Raw genomic sequence first — 12,284 nt, forward strand, 5'->3', positions numbered from 1 at the left:
GCTTTCTGAAGAACTGACATTTAAGGATTAAAATGGGAAGAAAGAATAGGAGCTATTCAGGAAAAGGGGTGGAGATGGGCAAAGGCCTGGGCAGAGGAAAGGGGCCTTGGGAAAACCTGAAGAGTGAAACAAAACAAAGCATGGAATGTTCAAGGAACTGAAAAGAGCAAGAGTGAGGTTGGAAAGGCAAGTAGGGGCAGGATGGGCTCAGCGGAGCGGGGTGGACTGACCTTTATCTGGAAACCCTTGAAGGGCTGCGTGGAGTCAGTGCTGTGGCTGGACTAGGACTTCCTCGAGCTCCCACTGACGGTAAGGTTGGGGCTACAAGACAGAGAAGGGATGGACGACACCACCGTGCGAACTTGAGAAACGATGGCAACTCGGACTTGGGTGATGATGACTGTGGGGCTAGAGAAAAGTGGATGATGTGTTTGGAAGACACTTGGAGGACAAACTCGACAGGACGTGGTGCTGGAGGAGGGGAAGGGGAGGGGAAGGGCGTCACGGATAATCCTCCGGATTCGGTGGATGGAGAGGCCCGTTACAGGATAAAAAATGAACCTTTAGCCTTCTGGCTCTGACCCATGCAGCCTCGCCACCTTGGAAACGACTTTGATTTCTTCCTCTATAAAATGGGAATAACCGCACCACCAACTCGAGAACTGTCCAGAGTGGGACATGTCCCCGAAGTGGCCCAGTGCCTGACGCTGAGGCAGGGACGCCCCAGTGCCCTGGCCTCTCCCTCTAGACACTCTGCTCCTCCCGCCCCACTTCCAAACCCTCCCTTCTTCTCCTAATTACACCCCAACTATCTTTAAGATTCCATACCTAACATGGGGCTGGGCTCAAAAAGTTAGAAAAACTGGGCTTCCCTGGTGGCGCAGTGGTTAAAGAGTCCGCCTGACGATGCAGGGGACATGGGTGCCCCGGTCCGGGAAGATCCCACATGCCACGGAGCGGCTGGGCCCGTGAGCCATGGCCGCTGAGCCTGCGCGTCCGGAGCCTGTGCTCCGCAGCGGGAGAGGCCACAACAGTGAGAGGCCCGCGTACCGCAAAAAAAAAAAAAAAAAAAAAAAAGTTAGAAGAACCAACTGGACACCCACTGATGAGGTCAATGGAAACCGAGTTCCTTCTAGCCTCAAGGAGTCCATGAACCACTCACCTCTCTCAGGGGGCCCTGGTTCTCACAGCCCCAAATCTGGCTTTGTGTCATGAAGACTTTCTTCCTTGGGGGAGGCGTTGGGGGTTGATCAGACAAGGGCCTGCATATGAACCCACTGCATCTCAGTCAGGAGATATGGATCCCGGCAGTTGTTCAGTGAAACAAGCCAGCAGCTCTGTAGAGGGGCCGGCAGCCTGAAAGGGGACAGCACGGCTCATCTTACAGTCACCCTACCCAGCCACAAGGAGCTGGGGGCACAGGAAGATGGTACGGCTAAAAGGAAGGCTTTTAGATTAAAGAGAAATCATCAACATCTCAGCACAACGAAGGGACATCTTTGCTGGTCAACTTCCCAGCATTTTCTGTCTACAGTGTCAGGTCAACATTCAGCAGGGGGCCCACCGCCCCCCGGGGCATCACCGTGACGCAGCCCCCCACTCTGTGCTGGGGCCAGTGCTGGCCACGCTGGTGATCACCTGTGCTTTCTGGGCACCGGACGTTCGTGACTTCATGTGACCCTCGTGACCACCCTGTAAAGGGTGCAGGGCGGCTGCTGTTTGCCCGAGTTCCACACGAGGAAACGGGCAGTTTTGTACAAGTACCCCTGGACTCTGTCCACCTGGGAAAGGCCTGGAGCACCTGGCCCTGGTGGGTTCACAGGCAGACTCTGTCCCGTCAGGCCTTTCGGCGGAGGCCTCTCTTTAGGACTGCAGTCCTCCGGGGCCACCTCCGGAGCCTCACTGCCTCAGGCCTGTCTCCTCATTCCCAGCCCCTCGGCTCCAGGCTGCACCCACTCCCCCCAAGGCTAGCACGAGTGAGTCAGGCGTGAGCATCACTCTGCTCTGATCTCATTCTATCACCTCTTCCACTGCTCAACAGGGTAGCAAAGACCACACAGCACAGGCTTTTCAAAAAAATACGGCTTTTTATTGTCTTGGATGCAAATATAGTTTTTGAACTGCATTGTAGTGTTGAATACAGCTGGTGGAAACTTGCTTTTCAACAGTGGAGCATAAAGGGCCGTGCTCTGGATGGTGCAGGCCTGAGGGAGCCTCCGATGGACAACGCTTCTTGGATTTTGTTTTTCTGCCCACAAGGGGTGACTGTCTCCTTAGGGAGGCCTGACACAGTCACAAGAGCTCACAACAGAAAAAATGAACCATTTATACAATGAACTGAAACCCAAAAAAGGAAAAGAACGTGCTGTTTCAGCTGTGGCGTTACAAAACAAGCAAAACAAGCCATGTGAACAGATTCAGATAAAGCAGCAGCAGGGCACCTCGGGGTGAGGCCGCGGTCCAGCTCCCTCGCAAGAAACATAGCCTGGGCTTCGTGTCTCCCTGGTCGAGTCCTTCCCACCTTTTAACTGCAGGATGTAAACTCTACGGAAATGCATCAGACTTCAGTTTCTCCCAACCCTCTCCACAGCCTCAACTCTTGACAGTGGCACATCTCCGTTCAGAAACCCAGGAGAGAATTCTTCAAATTAGTGACACCCAGGGTGGACTCTGGAACCAAAAGTTTGACTGGGAGATGGAGGTGAATTTTGCTACATAATTATAAAAGAATTTCACAAAAATAAAATTCCATTAAGTAAACACCCACAAACACACACGCAGGCTTGTGCAAGTGCACACGCGCGCACACACACACACACACGCATAGTCAAAGCCAACATTCAACAGGAAAAGTTCCCTTTTCTTTCTCAAAGCCTTATTTTCACAAGCCTCGACAGGAAACAGCCCTGTGTGGTGAGCTGGGAAAGCCAAGTCGTCAGAAGGAAAAGAAAATAGGGCAGGTGATCTGTGTGGAGGCCCCCGGGGGTCCCGAGGCTTCTCTCTGCTCCTGGAGCCCCTCTGATCCCCACACCTGCCTGCTGAGTGGGTCAAGGCTACACGACCACTGAAAAGTATGGGTTGAAGGTCCAAGCTCCTCCACCCTCCACCCTCGCTGTCCTCTCCTGTCACCCGTGTTCAGACGTGGTGACAATCCTCTTTCATATACAAGGCACCAGGGGCATGGAGCCAAAGACCCCAGCCCACTGCTGCTCTTGAGCCCACACTGGGGCTCCCCAGCTCCCTTCCTCAGCAGGCCCACCACCAAGGAAGCCAAGCTGCTCCGACAAGCGGTGTTCCAAGCCCGCCCCCCTGGACCCCAGATGAGACAAAAGAACCGAAGTGGGGTAGGTTAGCCAGTGCAGGGCTGGGTCCACACTGAGCAAGTGTGCAGGCCGCGGGCAGACGGGCCCCCTGGACAGCCCCAGCTCCACCCTGATGAGCCCTCGTTCAGCTGGACAGTGAGAACATGTGATCTTGAAAACGACGAGCCTGCCGCTTGGACTCACTCATCCAGGTGGAGAGCCGGCTGTACAGGGAGGGGAGGCCCAGGCTGAGAGGAGGCCACCGCACCCCTTCACCTGGGGAGGGACAAGGGGTTTGGCCCCCACCCTGGGATGCCATGTCCCCTAAGAATCTAAGTTTCTCTTTCTATCAGCCAGAGCAATAACAACCCGGAGGGCTGAGCGCTACCTAGAAAGGGAGGCGGGACCAGGTCACAAGGACAGAGTAGAGGGAGCTAGGTGCACGGGGTCACCCGCAGCGCCCTGCCAGGCCCTCCCCAACAAGACCTGGTGCTCACATCGACACTGACTCCTGATGCCGGGGCTGCCCTTGTGCCCTGAAAACCCCAGCCAGGTTGGGGGCCTGGTGGGAGAGGGGTGACAGTTGGATGTCACCCACCTGAGACCGAGGGAGAGACGGGCCAGCCAATTGCGGAAAGCCCCACTCTCCCTGCATCTCCCACACGGTGTCAAACAGCAAACAGCAGTGGGAAGGGGGTTGATGGCACAGAAAGATTTCACAGAAACACTTTCAGAGATTACGTGCCAGACGGGCTTTTTTTTTTTTCCTTTTCAGATTGATTTTCTTATCCTCCAAAGTGTCAGCATTTTTAAGTCTCTTTTATGGGAGTAGGGGTGAAAGTGAGTGTAAACAAACTACAGCATCCACTGGAGGCAGTCGGCAGAGTGGCCCCGGGGTCCCTGCATCCCGGCCTGGGACCCCAGGACAGAGGTCCAAGCTAGGCCCCCGTCTGGCCAGACTCATCAGGCAAGAATCCAAAACAAGAAAACTGCCGGGGCAAGAAACAAACGTGTTTGTAGTAAGAGATACAGCTTTGCGGCCCTACAGCCATAATGGTGAGCACCAAGAGAAATGGATTTAAGTAAATATCTCAAAAAAAAAACATGCATCTAGTTAAACGTCTGCTGGGACACACACACACACGCACGCACACACATACACACACACACACACACACCCTTCAATGCCTCATACAACCTAACAGCCTTAAATATTTAAAAAAACAGAATCATGGACATTACATCAGCCAAAGGGAGGGAGAGGTAGGCCAGAGAAGGAAGAGGCCAATTTTATATCCCATGGAGCTAAAAAAAAAAAAAAAAAATACTCTCAGCAAGGGGTGGGGAGAAAGCTAGTGATCTCGGAGAGGTCATGGCCGGGCCGAGCTCCGCGGCCACCACGCAGTTTACGAAGGCACAGGAACTGGGGCGAGGCCGAGGGCAGGACCCTCCACGAGCCCTCACGGCTGGCACGTCTCGGGCTTTCCTTTTTCCCTTTTGAGCCTCACGGAGTTCTTACCACGGCGCTCTTCTCCGAGGTGGACCTCATGTCCACCCCGGTGGAAGGCTGAGTTCCTGTCCCTCCTCCCAGTGGAAGCGAAGGGCTGGCCCAGTCTCGTTGCGTGCTCGCGCCTCAGCAGAGTGATCGGAAGGCCTGTAAACACGGGTTCTGGGGAGGTGGAGGGGTGCCGCTGAGGCACCCTTGACGGGGCTGGAGCACGGACGAGGGAGCAGGTGACCGGTCGTGACCCACGGCAGGGGCAGTGGCACGGCCAGCGGCAAAGAGAGGACCCTGCCTCCGTCCTCCATCAGCCGAGGCTGAGGCGGGGCTGCCTGCCCCCCCGAGAACCTTCCACAGGCCTCTGGGATCCAGCAGGAGCCTCCGAAATGATCCAAGCTTCAGAAGGTGGCCCGCAGCGGCCCCTCCTGGGGCCCCTGGGCTCCTGGTCTGCACAGCGCTTGCCCGGTCTCTGTCTCGGGGCCGGGAGGACAGAGGTTGAACGGGAAGCCTGCTGGCCTCTGAACTTCACAGCAGGACGTGAAAAGCACATTCTTTCAATGAGGAGGTGCCCCTGGCTGGGCTTCCTGAGCGTTAGAGCATCCTTCCACCTGGAGCCGCTCTGGCAGACACACCGAGAGGAGGGCGGGCCCGGGACCGCCCCTCCTGCCGTGCCCTCCTCTGAACCCTTCCAGGTGCAATTCCCACACCCGGAAGCAGCCTGCTGCTCCCTCCACCTGGACCAAACCTGAATCCAACTCTCTACGGTCTGGTCTGGAGCCGCCTACAGACAGCTCCGAGGCAGCCCCCTCGGAGCTCTGTGTCAACATTCAATTTCTGCCTCCAAACACGAGACAGACGCTGGGTGTGGTGGCGTCTTTGGTCCAGGAACTGTTATGATTTGGGGCTCCCAGCTGGACAATCCAGACAAGGTGACCAGGCTGATGGCAGCACTGTGGAGCCTGGTCTTTCAAACACTGCACCCGAAGGGCCAGCAGCATCCATCAAGCACGGCCGCCCGCCCAGCTGAGCCCCGCCACGCGATTCTCAGGCCGGTGTCACCACGGACAAGTGCAACGCCAAGTGGAACCAGATCAGGACAGATCGACGCCCCGCCCAAGCGGCCCTCCGAGCCAGCAGCAGCTCCGCGTCACTTGTGCTTCCGTTCCTGTCTGCGGGCACGCGCACCCACCACTTTGCACACGTGTGTTGTGGGGTTTCCCCGGCAGCCGGCCCTGCGAAGCCTGAGCAGACGTCCAATCTATCTACAAGGTCAGAGTCGGGGCAGGAAGGAGGATGCCTTCCAACCGCCCCACGGGCGCCTGAGAGGTGACAGGAGGCAGCGTGTGTAAGTCTCCAGACAGGAGCCGGGAAGGACCCTCACGTTTCCTAACTTGGGGGGAGCGGGTGATGCCCCCTCTTGCCCCGTCTGCTCCTCGCACTGCCGCCGCGGCCCCGACACCCCACCAGCAGGACAGGACAGGGACGGGCAGCGTTCCCCTTTGTTCCCCTTCATCCGGGCTACCCCGAGGGGAGGGGAGGTCGGTGACAGAGGTCGCTGAGTCAGAGTTCACAGCAAGGGGTTCCCTAAGCTGGGCTACTGCTGTGGGCAGGACCCGAACCTGCTTCAGACCTGAGCGCGGTGTTCTGAGCGGCCTGGGCCGCAGTCGGAGGGAGGCCCGGCAGCTCCGCATCAGGAGAGGTGAGGGGCGCGGCCTCCTCTCCACAGGCGGGAAGGGTCTCCACGGCTTCTCACGTGGCCTTGTGCCCGCTAAGCACTGCTAAGACTCCGCAGATCTCTGGCCCATTCTGGTGACGGCCTCTGCCGCCTGCTCCGGCAGCTGGGACGGGTCCGTCAGGATGGACGTGGTGGTGCTTAGGTGCCGGAGGGTGTTCAGCACGGCTGCAAGACAGAGGGGGTAGCCTGCAGACTCGGCCCAGGCACCAGCTCCAAGCCCCCAGAGGACAGAACACGCGGTTCCGTGTGTACACCCCGCATAGGGATTCTCAGGCCCCCAAAGCAGGAGAGGCACGGACACCAGGAGAGCCTCTCGCCTGAGGTCTGGACACTCACACCTCTGCCTTTAAGACGACTCCCCCAGTCCTATCCCCTACGCTGCAGGTGGGCGGGGAACGCTGACCCCTTCCTGCTTGTCCCCCTGTTTTAGCATCACACCTCTACGGCCTTTATACACGGCCACAGCTCTTTTCGTTATGAGAATTAAACACGAAAACGTGTCTGAAAACCCCTGACACGTGGCCTGGTAAATAGTAGGTGCTCACTAAATGCGAGCTAGATCTGATCAAAGGGGCACACGGAGGTGGCAGGAAGTTGAGGAGAGGCTCTGGGAGCCCTCGCCCCCTGCCCTGCAGGGGCGCCTCCAACTCGGCCTCGCCCCCCTGCCCCAGCTGTCTGTGGGCCACCGGCAGCAGAGCCTGGGTTTTCGGCAGCCCCGCCTGCGTCCAAGCCCGCACGGCCCCACTCACTCGGCCTGAGAACGGGCAGGGAGCAGTGCTCGTCCAGCCAGCACAGCGCTGTCCGGTGCAGCTCCTCCAGGCTGCTGCTGGACACCACACCCTTGAAGGACTCAAACAGCGGCTTGATGATGACGCTGAACTGCACAGCACGCAGGTTAAAGAAAAGGGAAGTGAGCGTGGAGAGAACGAAGTCCAGTCACAGGCTTGCCCGTGACCAGCTCCCCTCAGGACTGGCAAGTAACTGTGCACAGTCGTGACGGGCCGGGAGGGGGGGGGAGGGGGAGAGGAGGGGGGAGAGGAGGAGGGAGACGGAGAGGGAGACAGAGAGACAGAGAGAGAGAGAGAGAGAGAGAGGGAGAGACAGAGAGAGACAGACACAGAGAGAAAGAGAGAGAGAGACAGAGACAGAGACAGAGAGGGAGAGAGGGAGGTCCCCATCTGTTCCTGAGCCCAGGTGGCGCCCACAGTCACCACACTCAGCCTGATGCCAAGGAACCTGCCACTGACCACAGAGGTTCTGTCTGACTCACGCCAGCTCCACTCAGGGACCAGGACCAGAGCAAAGTTGGGGGACTGGAGCTGGTGTCTGTCGTCTCTTCCTTTAAAACCCGCCCATTAGTGCACACAGACACCACCCGCCCTGTCAGAGCTGAGGCAAGAGCGTCCCTCTTCCCACGTGACCCCCTCCGCAGCCCGTCAGACCCCAGGCCCAGGCACGGCGACCGACCCCACCCCTGTGCACACTGTCCACTCAGAGGCACAGCGGTGGCTGGGTGGGGAGTGACAAGGGCAGAGCCGTCCCCCGTAAGGGCCCTGCTGACATCTGGAAGGCCAAGTGCAGGGAGGCCTTGGCCCCAGAGACAGAGCCCAGCACTCAGGTATCCGTGCCTCGTTATAGCAGTCAAGGCCCTGCGGCACAAATGCAGAAAACAGCCTGGAGGGAACTGGCTTCAAATCCAGCCTCTGCCACTTAGTCGCTTTGTGAGCCCTGGTTTCAGGTGGCACCACACTCCCCGCCGCTGCCAGGACATGTTAGACCAGATCCCACCTCCTTCCCACCTTACTGCTTCTGCCAGTGGCTCCAGCCTTGTCTTTACTTCTCAAGGACTCAGAGCGCAGAGCAGGCCTGTTCCAGGTCCCCAGGGAGCCCCAAGCCTGGGCGGGCACCAAGGACAGCCTGCTCCACACCATGGGCCCGGCCGGGCCCCTCCCTCTTAGGACAGAAACTAGCATTACCTGTCTTGACAAACTCAACGACAACCATTTAGAGAGCATCTTTCTAAAGCAACCGAAGGGTCAGTGTCTGCGGTTTTAGTGCACTGGTTGCGGGGATGGGGGATGAGCAAAGAAAACCCAAAGATACAATCCAGAACTTCCAATTCTGCAGAGTCCGGCTTTTCACATATTCGTCAAACATGTCTCGCATGTGATCAAACTGGCGCCGGGTGACAGGGACGCCCGTGGCAGGGAGCAGCTGCTGGCAGGAGCTGAAACGACAGGAAGAGTCAAAGGAAGCTCGGCGTGGCTGGGGGCCAAGTGGGCAGGCCCAGGCGGGGAGCCTGGGGAGGAGGAGGAGGAGGGCAAGGGCTGCAGCGCTGAGCAGAGAGGCCTCCACCGGCGAGGAGTGCCCCCCCTGTGCCGTGCCAGCGAGGACGGGGTGCCACCAGAGCCCCCAGGCCCAGCCTCACATGATGGTGGTGTTGAGCTCCTCGATTTCCTCTCGCAGCCGCCGGGCCTCCTCCTGCATCTGGCCGCGCTCCTGCTGCAACTTGGTGATGTACTCCACGGTCTTCTGCAGCGTGATGGCGTGGCTGGTCTGCAAGGGGCGGCCGGGTCAGGGAGGCAGCCAGCGCAGTGAGCCAGCCACATCCGCCCGTCCTGTCGGCCCTCCCCGCCCTCCGGCCACTCACCAGCTTGGTGTTATTAGAGATCAAGCTGTTGAGGGTGTCAAAGCCCATCTTGATGTTGAAGCGCCTTTTCTGCTCGGCTGAAATGTGCTTCATCTGCCGGTTCTGTTGGGAAATTGACCCGTCGCTGCGACACAGGGACCCCTCCCCTCCCCATCCCACCCCCACCTGCTGCCCAGATTAGGGGCAGATTGGGACCCTGAGGCCTCTAGAGAGCTATGTGGAAGGAGGGGCGACAGGAAGCGAAAAGGCTCCAGCGGGAGCCAGGAGGGGGACAGGACGGGACTAGAAAACCATCCCTGCAGGAGAGAGAGAGCACAGCAAGGGCCCGAGGCTGCTGCTTCAGCCCCTCCCGGCCACCCTCACCCCTGGACCCAGTTCTGACAGCTGCCGCCTCCTCCCTCTGCTCCACAGGGCTCAGTGCTGGCTCCTGGGCTGAGGGCCACTGTCACCACGGGGCTGGGGGTCGGTGGGGGGTGGGAGGGGCCACGAGGCTCAAGGTTAAAGCAGCAAACCTCCCTCTTTCCGATGCCGCCCCAGCCCGGCGTGGGACACCCCTCAAGCCCACGGTTCTTTCCAGTGCGTCTCTAGTAAGGGACGTAGCCGTCCCCAAAGTCCCTTGATGCGCTTCTCCTTGCCCCCCCATCCTTCCAAGGGAATCAAGACCCATCAGGTACCTTTAAAGCAGCCACATTTTTGGGGTCTGCAGATTTCCCTGAGCAGTTGTTCTGGGGAGACTGAGGACTGGGGCTCTGTTCTGAAGCACACGGAGAGGCCTGCCCTGAGTTCGGGCAGTCTCGACCTGAGAAGAGCAGAGACTCCCCTTAGGGACCAGGCTGCACCGGCTGTGCAGGGACACCCACCCTGAACCTCCATGGCAGCCCCAGAGCAGAAACGGGAGGAACCCTTGCCAACAGGCGGGGGCAGGGGGTGGGTTCCGTTAGGCCTGACGGACGCCAGCTGGACGCTGCAGTCACAGGTCTGGGGGCTGCGAGGAGGCCCGCCTCCTGGGCCACCAGGGGCCCCTCGGCATCTGCAAGGCTGTAGTTCTCACCCTGGGCGGCGAGCACACGGCTAACTGTTCTTTTTTTGTTGTTCTTTCATTTCTACATATATGTTTTCTCACACCTTTTTCAATCGTACCCACCCCTGACATTTTTAATTAAAAAAACCAAAGCGCTATTTTACCCACAAAGAACATGGTGGAAGACACCTGTGGCCCAGGCTCCGGAGCCACCCGCAGGAAGCCCCTCCCTGACCCTCCCCGTCAGTCCCGCCTCACAGCACGGAGGCCTCAGGCTCGGTCCCCTCTGCTCAGCTCTTCTCCCCACCCTGCTCTCAAGGCTCTAACCTCCGGGGACCCACCTCAGTGGACAAGGCGCCGTTTCCCTGAGCCCGAGCCCCATACAGGATTCCAGGGCATGACTCATAGCTAGTCTGCGTCTGTATCTTCCCCAGTGAGGGTCCTTATTCTTCAAAACCTGTCCTGGGACAAGTCCCTGTCTGACCCCTATAAGTAGAGAGCCTTCCCCACCGTGTCCTGCCCTCCACCTCAGGAAGATGCCTCTGCACAGGGTGCCGGGAGCAGCTGCTACGGTTTTACCTGAGACAGGAAGACACCTTGGTCTCCCTCCGACCTGGTACCTGGCTTCTCCCCAACCCGCAGCAGCACAGCCTCGGGAAGATCATCTACCCTGACCTCTCAGCTCTTCAGACGTCACTGGGCAATATCAGTCCTACCCCGGCCACCTCACCGACGGAAAACCAAGCCGGGGAGGAAGGAAGGGGGCTCCCGAGGTGCGGGGAGGGGAGGGGAGGGCAAGACCGGCCAGTGCCGGGCAAGGCCGGGGGCTCCTGTGGCTACAGCAACACCAGGCTTTCTGGAAACTGTCAACACGGACCCCTCAATCCCTTTTGTGGATTGGAACTGGCAGCTCAGAGCCAGGCCTTTCTTTTTCTTTTTTAATTTTTTAAATCTTTCTTGGTCACTTCGCATGGCATGCGGGATCTTAGTTCCCTGACCAGGGAATGAACCCGCACCCCGTGCGTTGGCAGCATGGAGTCTCAACCGCTGGACCCCCAGGGACGTCCCCATCAGAGCCGGGCCTTCCTGGAGGAGGCTGGGCGATGTCTCTGCGAGCACACCATCTGCCTGCACTGCAACGCGCCGGCTGCTTTCCCTGGGTTATCCTGCCCTTTGCCGAGCGCTTCCCTAGCCTGGGCCACTGGCAGCTTCTCACCACCCGGCCTGGAAACCCAGGCTCAATCCCGGGCACCCTCGGCGGCCTCCCCAGTCCAGAGCGGGCCCGTCACTCCACTCACGCGGTCCCAACCGTTCCAACCAGACAGCAGACTCACTGGCACCCGTGGCAGGGACCTGGGCGATGCCCCCATGTGGCGGGACCTGCTCGCCCTTTACCAGGGAGTCCGGCACTGCGCTGGGAGAGAAGAGCCGGGAGATGGGAGCAGGCTGGCTGCCCGTGCCGTGGCCAAGGTCCGTCACCAGGATGCCGCTGTGGAACTCTGTGACCCCAGGAGCCTGAGGGGACACAGGGGAGAGAGGTCACCCCCGACCACAGTCATGCTGGGTGAGGGCCACCCAAGGTTATAGGCTGCTGAGGGCCTGTCTGGGCCACTCACCCTGGCGATGGCAGCAGGCGTGATGACCATGCTGGACTGGGACACGGTGGAAGCCAACATCCCTTCTCTCTTCAGAGGGCCTGATGTCATGATCACTGCTTGGGGCTGTCCTGAAAAGGCAGCTGCCAGAACAAGGGGGAGGTGAGGGTGGGCGGCCCAGCGGGGGGCCCAAGGGCTGGCCAGGCTGCAGGGGGCGGGGGGAGGTGGGGGTGGGCCTAGGAGCAGCACACGACCCCTCTGCTGCCACTGAGACGTCACCTCCTTGCTGCAGGGCATGGAGACAAAGCTACTTTTTTGCAACTTCTCCTTGGAGGGGACAGATTACAGACCCGGGAAAGAGACGACCAGGACCATGTTTTTTTCAAACTCCGTCGAGACTTAACTAAACGAACAACACAGCATAGAAAAAACAGACTAGATCCACGCATGTAGTCTTTCATAACCCTTCTGTTTCCTATC

At 59.0% G+C, this 12,284-nt stretch overlaps 1 protein-coding gene across 2 annotated transcripts in view; it reads right to left on the bottom strand.

Moving 5' to 3' along the window:
• Nucleotides 1-2,067: 2,067 nt before the first annotated feature.
• MLXIP (MLX interacting protein) overlaps nt 2,068-12,284 on the bottom strand; it is a 61,413-nt gene continuing 51,196 nt past the window's right edge. The window contains exons 10-17 of one of the 2 annotated variants that reach the window (XM_081251967.1): nt 11,826-11,947; nt 11,544-11,724; nt 9,863-9,987; nt 9,189-9,290; nt 8,967-9,094; nt 8,642-8,765; nt 7,288-7,417; nt 2,068-6,703 (exon numbers count right to left, since the gene is read on the bottom strand). In XM_081251967.1, coding sequence (XP_081108093.1) covers nt 6,582-6,703; nt 7,288-7,417; nt 8,642-8,765; nt 8,967-9,094; nt 9,189-9,290; nt 9,863-9,987; nt 11,544-11,724; nt 11,826-11,947 — 1,034 coding nt within the window. In that variant the 3' untranslated portion in view covers nt 2,068-6,581. Of the gene's footprint in view, nt 6,704-7,287; nt 7,418-8,641; nt 8,766-8,966; nt 9,095-9,188; nt 9,291-9,862; nt 9,988-11,507; nt 11,725-11,825; nt 11,948-12,284 lie in introns of both variants that reach the window. The other variant, XM_081251966.1, reaches the window with a different exon arrangement.

Source organism: Mesoplodon bidens (genome assembly GCF_964165515.1).
Source record: "Mesoplodon bidens genome assembly, chromosome: 13".
In the NCBI taxonomy this organism is placed as follows: Eukaryota; Metazoa; Chordata; class Mammalia; order Artiodactyla; family Ziphiidae; genus Mesoplodon; species Mesoplodon bidens.